This window comes from Falco peregrinus, chromosome 12 (assembly GCF_023634155.1).
Source record: "Falco peregrinus isolate bFalPer1 chromosome 12, bFalPer1.pri, whole genome shotgun sequence".
NCBI classification, from domain to species: Eukaryota; Metazoa; Chordata; class Aves; order Falconiformes; family Falconidae; genus Falco; species Falco peregrinus.
Window position 1 is genome coordinate 24,763,326 of NC_073732.1, and position 12,324 is coordinate 24,775,649.

The following is a 12,324-nucleotide window of genomic DNA, read 5'->3' on the forward strand; positions in this document are numbered from 1 at the left end:
ATTTATAGCTGATGATGTAAAGTTTTGGCTCTTCTTTTAGAAAATAACATCCTGTAAACATTTTCCCTGCCTTGTGAAAAGAATGAAAACCTTCACTAACAGAGAACGAAGACAAGACATTCCAAATTAACTCAAAATTAATCTTTTAATATTTTTAAATACTTAATTTTGATTTTTACCTTATATGATTGCACTTAGTTCTGGAACAAAAAGTCATATTGAGCCCCAAGTCAGAATGATCTGTTCAATGCAGTGAACTTCTGTTCCCAAGGCAATACCATCAAGAGCCTAAGAAATATTTTGAAGGAGGAATGAATAAAAAGACTATTGCATGTGAATGGTTTTATATGAAATGGCATTTTTTGATTTTTTTTTTTAAAACAAGTTTGCTGAAATATTTCCGAAGCAGATCTTCTTGGGCCTCTAATTCACTGGCACAGGCTCAGCATCAGTCACTTACAATACATGTTTCATCACGTACAAATTGTGACATTCTTTAAAAATACTTCATACAAAAAATTTTATTTCCTTTATACTACATATTTACAATTCTATTATCAAGGTACTGTGGAAAATGTAAACAAGTATACACAGGTAAATAATATGGTTTGAGAAAGGCTTTTTCTTTGATTAGCTGCTCTAATCACATAGCAGAATACAGAGATAAGAAAAACCAGTCCGTTTTATAAACTGCTGTCAAACAGCAAAACGTAAGCTCTGGGCTTTGAGGCATTAGCTGCTGAGTAACCGTACCAGTCACTGGGCATCCTTCCCATCACTGAAATGTCCAATGTACTGGAACGGGGCCAGGTAATCGGGGCTGATACAGTTGGGTCTGAGGGAGCAAGGTTTGCTCGGTCTTCAGGAGAGAAGACCAAGGGGAGGTATTACTGCTGTCTTCAACTACCCCATGGGGGCTGTAGGTGAGATGAAGTCAAATAATTCTCCGAGATGCACACTGAAAGGATGAGAAGCACCGGACAAGTTGAACTTAAGAAAATTCTGATTAGAAAATAGGGGAGAAAAAATAATAGTCTTGAGCGTGAAATTTTCACTGGGACAGGGGCTCAAAGAGGTGGTGGGATCTCCATCCTTGGAGATATTCAGAACTCAGCCAGATGAATCTCTGAGCAACTCCCTTTACCTTTGAAGCTGATCAGGCTTTGAAGAGAAGCCTGGACATCCAGAGGTCTCTTACAACTTAACTTTATGATTCTAGGAAACGTCTCGAATATAATGTGACTCTTGCATTACTGTTGTAGTTTGGCTCTGTGGTAAATACATAGTTAAGTCCAAAATATGTTAATTGCTTAACCTGGATTGTTCCTCTCCAGCAGTTGCTAAGATTATGTTTAATTTTCTCACATGAGATTTACCTTATCAGTTCCAGTTCAGTGAAATTGCCCCAAATTCACATAATTGCAGGATCAGACCCAGGACATCTCATCTCCAAAAAAATGTTTAAAATGTCACAGCTGGCAGTAAAGCCCTGCTGAGAGCCACACACTTCTGACTAGTTTGGGAACAACAGTTTTGGCACATTTTCATTGAGTAAACTTTCCAGTGACATTCATGGGTCTCTACAGAAGAAATGACCAGGGATCACCATCAGCCCCTGTGATATTTTGGCTGAAAGCACAGTTGGTTAATGAATTCTGACACATTCACAAATAACTTTATGGCATTTAGGATGAATTTCTATACCTATGAGGTGATGAACAACAACAAGACTTCCATGAAGCTTGAAAAATACCTACAAAACCTATATTGCTTAGAATAGATCACAGTTTGCAAGCAGGTGAGCAAGTGTCACTTGCTTTGTACTGGACAGTTGCTGACTGCAGATGTGTTTAAGACCTGAGGTGAACCATGGGGTAAAACTGTGACTTCATCTACTCATTATCCAACTGCAACAACAAAAATAAGCTTTACAAATCACAAGTTACATCAATTATTGTCACTTTGTCTCTTCTAAGACAAAAATCTTCTCTTGCAGAGTTCCAGTTTGTTACGCTGTGTGAACGGTAGCGTGAACACAAGACCTGGCACTACCTGTATTACCATGTCTGATGAGCCTGTGGTCCTGATGCCCTTTAATAAGTGCACTTTTGATATTGTCAGACTCCAGAGGTTACTACGTAGATTTTGTAACTCCTAACCTAAAGAGAGGTATAAAGAGGCACTCTGAAATTATTTAGTCAGGTTAACTCAGAATATTAAAATAGAGAACATTATTTCTCTATAATTATATAGTTCTATACTAAAGAACAACCTGTCTAAAAAGACAAAATAGCACCAACATGTCTTTGTTCTATTCAGTGACCAACAGCAGCTGTTGAATGGTATCAGGACTTTTTAAAGCTGACAACCTATTGTGCAGTAAAAGCACATTATAATCCTTTATATAAAGAACACAAAGGTTATCTTCAAACATCTATCCTTGCTTACTATCTGCTTTCTCCACCCAAGACAAAACTCTTTTCTGCGTTAGACAGTACTGTTTGATGAGAACTGCTGCACAGTTTGACTTGACAAACCACTGAGAAAGTGAACTGACAAGACGGGAGGATGCAGAAAGCCAGAAGAGTCTGACAGGTGACACCATGCTCTTTGGAAGACAGATTCAGACAGAAGCAAGATATAGATGGAGACCTTCCAATCAGTCAATCCACACTAAAAATGCAGTACATATTCTCACTTATCAAGGACTGTGCTGGATTCTGCTTCAGCTGCAAGTTTAAAATTAGACTGAACGCTTTTCTAGAACACACAATGTTATTCAAAGCAGAATTGATTTGGTGAATCCCACTAGTTTCTGTGCAACGTGACTTTGCAGTGAATCAGTATTGGTTTCGTAATCTGTGAAACGCTCAGTAAACTCCATGCTGGTTGTCAAGCAGGTTTAGAAAGTCACTTATAAGTGGTGTGGCTCACTGCACGTTGATATGTTACATACTGCTTATCCTGATACTCTTTGGAGCCGGTCTTATTAAAAACACGTCCAAGCTTTCAAACAATGAATTATATTATATAGCAGAAAGAACGGCCAGAGCAGATTAATGGAGGGGTAAGAGGCTAGGAATAAATACATGAAACAGATTCAACTTTTTAAAAGGATCCAGCTACTAAATGGCCTCTGTAGTCTTCCATAAGAAGTGTGAATACTTCAGTACAATTCAAGCTGAATTGAATAGCTGTTTTCATATCCAAATTCAAATACCGTCTGTGCATATAAAACAGTTCATTTATTAGTCCAAATGTTACTGTTGTAGAGCTCTTGGAAAAATCTTCCCTCTTTCTTGAATTTGTTCTTCATGAAAAGGAAGCTTTGGAGGGCCACCTAGAGAATTCAGCAGAAACACAGTTTCAGGTCTATATAATGTAATACTGAAATATTACATAGATTATACAATTTACACTTAAATAATTCAATAAATATTACCCTTCAAAAAAAGGTGAGGACTGAGTTACACTGGCCTTCTCACAGCGGCAGAAAGCAGGCAAAACAGTAAAACATGTCCCAAATGGCAAGTTCCCAAAGCGTTTTCTAAACTAAATGCAGAATTGTATGGTATCACCATCAAGCCAGTTGCAATTAGATTACAAGTGGGAGGAAATTTTCACTCTGTACTATATCTCAAGAAGAAAAATTATCAAAATACAAAAAGTCCCAGCCTCCTTGTGATAGTGCGATGAGTGCTTTAGCACACTCACAAATCAATCCACATCTATTTTCCAATGTTTTGTCTGCTTCTCTGGCTTATTGCACCTCACCACGATCCTCAAAACCCGAGACCTACAAAAAGTGAATGGGATGGCATGCACAGCAAGTAAACCTCCTCATTCTTCTTATAGAAGTTGTGGGTATCAACTGTTTCAGGGCAAGATTTGATACTGGCAGGCACAGAAGAGAGTACTGCTGTGCTGGACCAGGCAGCCTCAGGAATCCTTGATCTCCACAGCCTGCTCTGAGGGGAAACCACTGCACCGAGGCAGTTCAGCTTGGCCGAGACCTCAAAACCACCTGGAATGACTCCTGGCATTTGCAGTGTCTGCTGGCATTTGCACCATCAGGTGCTGGGACCCTTTGGAGTAGAGCACACACCAACACAACCCTTCCAAGCAAAGCTGCTGCTATCACAGGCTCTGTGTTCTTCACCAGAGATGGAAATGCAGAACAGCTTCTGCCTCGCACAGCCTAACACAGGAACTGTGGTGGCTGCTGCTGAGCACCATGTTTGGGTGGTGCATTGATACTCCTGTCCAAACGGTCCACCCACCCCCACCACGGTCAATGCATGACTTCTTCTACTAAGAAAGGCTGCGCATCTCCAGCTTGTGTTACCTTCTTTGCAGGTTGGCCCCATCCACGTGGCTGGGCACACGCAATTCCCGTTGTACGGATTGCACTGGGATTTGCTGGCACACTGGCATTGCAAGGAGCAGTCAGGGCCGTACTGGTTTGACCTGCATTCTGGAAGGACAGAAGTGTTTGGAAGAAGGTGAATGCTCCCTAGTAGTCTCCTTGCTCTCCGGGATCAGGAAGCTACTTAGACACCTACATCTGTTAACATTAAAGCATGACATTTCAGAAAGCCTTACAGTCTTCAAGTTTTGTCTGCCACATGGTCTGCCCAAACTGTAGCCCAGCTGTCCTAAAGAAGTTCCCGGAATGGAAATCATTAATGGTATAAAAACAGGGGTTGACAGCCCAACAAAAAAGACCTTGGGATTTGCTCAAGAAAGTTACAGTCAGCATCCTGGATCCACACTATCTCCCGCACCTCTCTACCACACGGCTTGGCTGTCAGTGTGTGCCAGCAAAGAGCCTTCACTCAAAGAACGTGAAACTGAAAATTAATCCATTTTCTATATACTGTTATGTCTTACTCTGATTGCACAATTCTGCTGCCTCCTGGCAAATTAAACTCACAAAATGTCTCGCTTCCAAATGCAAATGTATTCCATACCTAGGCTGATAAATCCTCATTGCAACTTTTTTTTTTTTAATGCAGAGTACAGACATGAAGGAGAAGTTAGCAGCAGGTCACAAGGCAGGGTGCTAAATACACTGTAAACAATAGCCCTCTCTCCCTCACCTTGCTAGAAAACACTGTAAATAATCAAGGCGCTTGCTTTCTCACACAAGCACCATTAGGTAAATAAAAGTGCTGCTGAGCCCTGCATCAGCTGCAGCCCCAACACGTGGAAGAACTCTCCCTGTGCGCTCAGAGCTTGGCCTTTTCAATTAGGAAATGTTATGAGAAAAGGTCTCCTCAAACACCTCTGGACCTGATTTTAATTTATGTAATACCACATTTTCATGTTAATAACAATGTGTATTTAAGACATCTGTTTGAAAGTCTGCAATGTTAATTTACTACAGAAAAAGAGCGCCCATAAAAGTCTGTTATATTCTCTCTCTTTTTTTTTTTTTAATTAACATTTTGCCCGTTTAATGGGTGCTTTACCAGAGTTCAAATTAAAATCAGGCCTTTTATCTTTATGGCTGCTGCACAGTCACAGCTGCTCACAGTTATATCACAGATGAACTGAGCCTAATTGAAAATAAAAATGCAAATAAAACCTACCCCATAACAGCTTTTCATGGATGGGGGCTACCCTAGCTGATTTAAGAAAAATAAAAATTACTCCTAGAGTTTGCAAGAAGCAAAACCTCGGTTCGCGTTTTTGGTGCTGAGCTTCCCCCTTGCGTTCCACTTCTGCTAGAACGGGGCTGGCCCCCGGCTGCCCAGCGCCGTGCTGCGGGGTGCCTGGTGGCCCCGTGGGACCCGCGCCCGCCGGCTGGCCGCCTTCGGCTTCTGACCACAGGGCAGCGCGGGGAGGGAAGCAAAGGCTCTTCCGTCTCAGTTTTGCAGGTTGCACTAGCACTTAAGCTCCCAGCAGTTACTGTGCGTTAAACACATGCTGTTTGAAGCTGTTTCCTGCCCTACCCTTGAAAAAAAGGAGAAATAATATTCCTCTGCTGTGATCTGGGGGCTCAGGAGGATTATGGTTCCTGGTGTGAACCCGCAATAGCAGCACCTGGATGTTCACTCCTCCTATCTTGTTTGCCACGGCATTAGGATCACAAATCTCTTCTTACACTTGTTTAAACCACTGCAGTTCCTTTTACTTCAGTGGATTACCCTAAATTTACTCCATCATAACTGTGAGCAGAGTCACCTTGCCTGCCATTGCTGCCTCTCAGCCCTGCAACCACCTCATCAGGGCACAGAGGTGGGACTGGTTTTCCCTACAGGAGAATTTTCTTTCCTATTTTTATACCCTTGTTACAAAATAATTCCCTCTCTCACGGGCCAACCATTTCCCAAGCACACAGCCTGAGTGCCTGTGCTGCAAACGAGGGAATTTTATTCGGATTCAATATTCCTGGACTGCTGCTGAACCCCAGAGGCAGGCATAGCTGCTGCAGCTCTGCCACCCTCATCCGCAGGGATTCTACTCTGCTTCCCGGGGGAGCAAATCTGGAGCGGGAAATACTTTGGCACTGGTCTGAAAAGGGTCACAGATGTCCATGTGACAAAACACACTGCAATCGGATCCCTTTGTGCCCATTTGCAGCCCCTGGAGACTTCCCCGCTACATCTGCAAAACTGTGGGCTTGGTAGATCCTTCACAGCACGTGCTCTCCAAAACTCAAGGCAAATGACATTTTACAGCTGACCCGTGAACAGCTTTCCTATCAGTGTATCAATATAAACATTGATTAAATCCAGAGGCACAGCCTGTTGATAAAGCTGTTGATAACCCATAGGTGTAATATGCTACAAAGTGTTCTCGAATACCAGCAAATGTACTTTCACAGTTAGGCTTAGACCAACAGGTCATATTGGTTTAACTACACATAGTCCAGCCTTTAGAAAATATTACCCTTACCAATGTCACATTTGTCTCCAGTCTTCCCAGGTGGGCAAAGGCACTTCCCAGTCTCTGGATCACAAGGAGCATCCCCGCAGTCGCACTGGTGCTGGCACCTCTCTCCAAACCAGCCCCTGTCGCAGCCTGACAGCGAGAGTGCTTTTTTAGATGCACGTTTGAATGGCAAGACGTACATTAAGCCAGATGAGTTTCTCCAGGATGTCCCAGAGGAAAGCTCATAAACTCTCCACTGAAGCCAGTGTAAATGCCAAGTTTAATCAAGAATCGAACATAGTGGAATAGGCATAATATTTATATGAGTTCTCCTTATGTCGGGTCCGACTAATCTAACCTATCAAAGGTATCTGTAAATCTGTCCCAGAAATGTAACTGGCACTTATTTTTGTTTTTTAATTAGAACTCTCTAGAAGACCATTCCATAACTCAACAGGTCTGACATACACCTATTTAATAATCTTATTTGGAGTTTTAGAAGTAAATTTAGAATCGGTAAAAGGGAGTTATTTTTAATAAACAACATATGAAACTCATTGCTGCAAGACATCACGGAGACCAGGACTTTCACTGCATTAATCGGAAACAGATTAGTTAATTTATAAGGAAATGAGAACACCCAGATATGTAACAGGTAAACTATCCCAAGTTCAGTGTTTCAGGATATTCATAAAGCTCAAAATAAGGAAGCAGCAGCTCTCAACAAACAAACATTTGAGTAATCACATGGGGCTTTTTGAGTTTTACTTTGGTTTTGATTCTTTGGGGTTTTTTTTTTTTTCTTTTTCTTTTTTTTTTTCTTGTCCGTCAGAGGGGTGCAAGTACCTTTTTCACAGTGGGCACCTTGATAACCCAAAGGACAAATGCACTGTCCTGTCACTGCATCGCAGGTTGCTCCATTCTGACAGGCACATGTGTGAAGACAGCTTAGCCCATAAAATCCAAGGGGGCACTCTGAAAAACAAGAGTATTGAGAAATGTTTATGAAGTAAAAACATATACCCCTTTAAAAACCTGTGTATTTTCAGCCACGTTCCCTAGGAACTGACAAAAACTATATTTACCGTTAACAGTGCCGTGTGCTTTTTAAAACTTGTACCACCCCAGCATCAGAAATACACAAGTTACTCAGATCTGGAAGCAATCAGGTCATTCGGGACACCCCCAAACTTTTAACTGAACTGGCAAGGTGTTTACATGACTACTCCGAAGCCCACATCCCATCACTGTTGGCAAACAGGGCACCTGGGCTGCCCCGGGTGCCGCCACTTACTGTGCTCACAGGAGTGGCCGTAGTAGCCCTCGGGGCATCGGCAGCAGCCCGTGAACCTGTCGCAGGTGCCGTTGTGCTGGCACGAGCAGTCCAAGCCACAGCCAGACCCATACTTCCCCGGGAGACATTCTGCTGGCAGGACATGGACAGAGTAACAGATGAACAAAACAAAAACATCACTGACCTCACCCAGAGAAGCTCTTATGTGATAGTTTGCATAGCTGATATGATGCCCATACAATAACTTGCAGACCTAAAGAGAACGTTTGTTGTGAAGACACAGCATTTCTCTACAACTGTGATGTATATATGTACGTTGATCAGAAGTCTTTTATGTTACGTAGGTGTTCAAACAGCCGTTTCCTTGTACTCTTTATAGCCTGCCTTTACTAATTTGATGCTTCATGCAGTGTTGAACCTGCACCAGGTGTTCTAAAGCCACATACTAAATAGCATAAATGGTATCTTCTATTTTTTCTTTATATCTACAGCGATATTTTCTTTTAGACACTCAGAAAGTGTGAAAGAAAACATGAAGCTTTTCCTCCTCTGTGTTATCATTGGAGTTCATGCCATTCCAATTCCAGATCAAGCCAGGAGGATCTCTTTTTCACACACAGCAACAGCCTTTCCCTGTATAATGAGATATCTGCTTATACAGAACTAAACACCTCTCAAATTACTGAAAGCCAAGTCATACAAAAGTGACTGTGCCAATATAATTAACCTGGGCATCATTTCTGCATAAGTTAGCTTCCCACTGCTGTGATAATTTGAATCTGGGCAGACCAACTTAAATAAGCATAGCCATCCAAATAATTAGATTCATAACTGCAAATGTCAGACAAGATCTTTCAAGAACACCACACCTAATCACTAGGAAAAGGATGCTTGATTAGCTGTCTTTGATTTCTAGTCAAAACACACTCAAACCCACACTGCTGTGGAAATCAAGACTCAATTTCCCAACAACCTGGCTATCTCTGTCAAAAGACCAACAGTGAAGTTCTTTCTAGCGATGTAACACACAGTCCCTTATATGATGTGTGCGTGTCTTTTCCCCGTGCCTGACTTCAGAGATGTTTCATCTAAGCATATCTATAAGATACCCCCATGACCTGCTGCTCCACGTGGTAGCACCTGCATGACTCTACCGAGGCTTTGCAACCCAAACGCAGCCTGTGGGTGGTTACAGAGATTCCAAGGAACAAAGAGAGACGAACGCAGGTGGCTACCAACCCAAAGTTAGCCAGTTAATGGTGAACTTCACTTCCTTAGTGCCTGTCCACAGTAGTATTCACATTGTGAGCGGCTCCATGTAGTTAGCATCTTTCTTTTTTCCTTCCGACTCCTCCTCTGCACACACACAGGCATGAAGTGGGTCTCTGAGTCTTCTCAGGTGCAAAGTGAAACAACTGCATGGAGGAAGGCTGCTAAAAAAGTGTCATTTCTATATGACACTTTTATATAGCAACACTCCCCTGTAACAACTAGTTCTTTGTAAACATACGCATGGATTTTGGGGTGGATACGCTACAGACGTCAGACAGAAAGCCTGTAAATGAGGGCCTGGGAGAACGCTGGGGAGATTGCACCACGGCAGTTACGATGTAATGAAGTTTGTCTTGAATGTGAACTCAGAACTACTCAGAACTAACTTTTTATATTTCATACCAGTAAACTCATGGTTTCTTGGGCATTTAAGTTGGTAACTATACAGATATCTCTTATCTAGAGAGAGAAATGGGAAGGTGGAAATTCAGTATGATTTTTGGGAGATGGACAGAAGGAAAGACATGGAAAGACTCAGGCTGGCAGGAGGGTTTCTGAGGTGAAAACTGAGCTTGTTCTGTTTAAGTATCCTTTGTCTTGTGTGAGGGAGAGCTGACATGGAGAAGTAAGGGTGAGATAGCAGGACAGTCGCAATAGCTTTGGACAGATGTCAGAACTGTATTAGCAGGGAAGTCAATACATGGAAGTTCAACTGCAGTCCAGTCTGAGGGAAGAGAATAACAAGAGAGGACGTAACAAGAGAGGAGGGAGATGCAGGCTTCTGCTGACCTCGGAGAAGCACGTGAACGAAGATAAAAACAGCATTACCATGAACAAAAGAACACAAAAGTTCATGAAGGAAGTTACAAAACAAGGTTCCCATGAACAAAAGAACAGCAGAATTGGACAGGACAAGAAAAGAGCCTGTGCAAAGGAATTTGAGAGTTACAGAGCAAGGCTCATGAGGAAACTGTTTCTGAAAAAAGACCTAAAGCTCTGTCTAGGGGCAGTTCTGCATGAAAGATGCTACAGAGACAAATGCAGCTGGGACGGAGTCTACTTAAGTAAAACCTGTCCCCTTTTGTGGGTCTGCAGACACTGCAAACCCCTGCTTGAATGTACACATCCACTATCATCAAAGCAAAAATTCACCTTTCTCACACGATCTTCCTGTCCAGCCGAGCCCGCAAGTGCAGTTGCCATCCACGTGGTCACAGATACCACCGTTCTGACAGGTACATGTCAGGTGGCAGTTGGGGCCATACTGTCCCTGGGGACACACTAACAGAAAATTAACAAAGTTTGAAAAAATAAATAAATTAGCATCCCCAAAAAGGATGAAGGTGACAGGGAATAAACAGAAACACATGCTCCCCACAGTATCCCAAGTGCCTGGTGTCTCCTGAGGGCTGTGGGACACTCTACTCCACGATTATTAGCAGTTTCACCCAAACGTTCTCGGTCTCACCATATCTCCTCACTTGGCTTGACTCCACATTTGCTCCTCTCGCTCTCCTGCCTTTGTCCCCTCTTAATTCATCCTCTTCAGCAAATCCTCTCCCTTCACTTTTATAGCTCAAGCAATTTGCTTCCAAATTTAGTCCCATCCATCCACAGCTCCCTCACACTGCTCGTGTTGTGTGCTACCAACCACCTTTTTCCCCATCTTTATGTTCTGTTTGGATTGAAGCCTCTGAAAGGAGTCACTGCAGCTTGGTGGAGAAACCAGTGCAATGGCAGTGAGTGTGGTGGAGCAAAGTGGTGAGACATGGGCAGGAAACGGGGGCAGGATAAAGGCAGGGTGAGGGAGCGGGGACAGACAGGGGCCGAGTACAGCAGACTGCAACGTTATCAAGCAAAGGCATTGGGAAGCACAGTTCTAACAATGTATGGCGCTGAGTTTTGTTTGCTGGTTGTTTTGAGTATGTCACCGACTGACGAGGTGACCCTGGGTCCCGCTTTGTTACCTTGCTGACAGCTGGGTCCCATTTGGCCAGGAGGACAGGTGCACTTGCCAGTCCGTGGGTCACACTGACCTTTACCACATGCACAGAACAGGGCGCAGTCCTTCCCGTGTCGGTTCTCAGGGCAAGCTGAAGGGAACACGGCCTTTTGTTAAATACGCCGGGTAGCCAGCGCCAGCTTTCATCCTTAACACTGGCAGGATCTTACAGGTAGAGCTGGCTTCATTTTTATTCCAGCTAATGTGCTTCAAAGGAACAACTATGAACCAAAAATCCATCCAAAGACATGACTGCTTCATCCTCTGAAACCTCACTAGAGGTTATAAATCTAACCCATGGTTTCACCTAGAACATTTAGCAGGTTTCCTGCCAAAAAGTTGAGTGCCCAGCTGCTCATCCTTGCAGCTAAAGACATCTTTCCTTCCTTAATATTGATGGTGTCCTATGCTGAAGAGCAAAGCTAGAGGCTACCAAACATCAAAACATTGCTCTCCCTTGAATAAGCTGAACAGACCTTCACAGAGATCATAGCTTTGGAAAAAGCACAGAAATTCAGCCACACAATTTAGCTCTAAAATACAGAAGTAAGAGTAGGGTTGCCATGGAGTCTTTACCAGTTTTGCCATGACAAAACTTGATCTTTTTCCCATTTATTGAAACTAATGGCACCATAGTGTGAAGCAAAATACTGAGACAATTTCTCAACCTAGAAATTTTGGACAGGAAGAAGGAACTTGAGCAATTCATGCTGAGCTGGCTCTAGAAATAAGCTTGGGCAAGCAGGTTGTAATCCTGGGATGAGTGTCCTTGCTTCTACGCACGCAGAAGAGAGGGAAAATATTTTGCAAGAGATTTTTTACAAAGCTGGAATCCTGATTTACAATTCAAGGAGGAGGTAGCTGGGGTCTGTCTGTTTTT

General features: G+C 42.9%; 1 protein-coding gene across 1 annotated transcript in view; it reads right to left on the minus strand.

Moving 5' to 3' along the window:
* Positions 1-346: 346 nt before the first annotated feature.
* LOC101919076 (multiple epidermal growth factor-like domains protein 6) overlaps positions 347-12,324 on the minus strand; it is a 201,018-nt gene continuing 189,040 nt past the window's right edge. Inside the window, exons 31-37 of the mRNA XM_055817598.1 lie at positions 11,410-11,535; positions 10,595-10,723; positions 8,171-8,299; positions 7,723-7,851; positions 6,901-7,026; positions 4,346-4,474; positions 347-3,340 (exon numbers count right to left, since the gene is read on the minus strand). Coding sequence (XP_055673573.1) covers positions 3,261-3,340; positions 4,346-4,474; positions 6,901-7,026; positions 7,723-7,851; positions 8,171-8,299; positions 10,595-10,723; positions 11,410-11,535 — 848 coding nt within the window. The 3' untranslated portion in view covers positions 347-3,260. The remainder of the gene's footprint in view (positions 3,341-4,345; positions 4,475-6,900; positions 7,027-7,722; positions 7,852-8,170; positions 8,300-10,594; positions 10,724-11,409; positions 11,536-12,324) is intronic.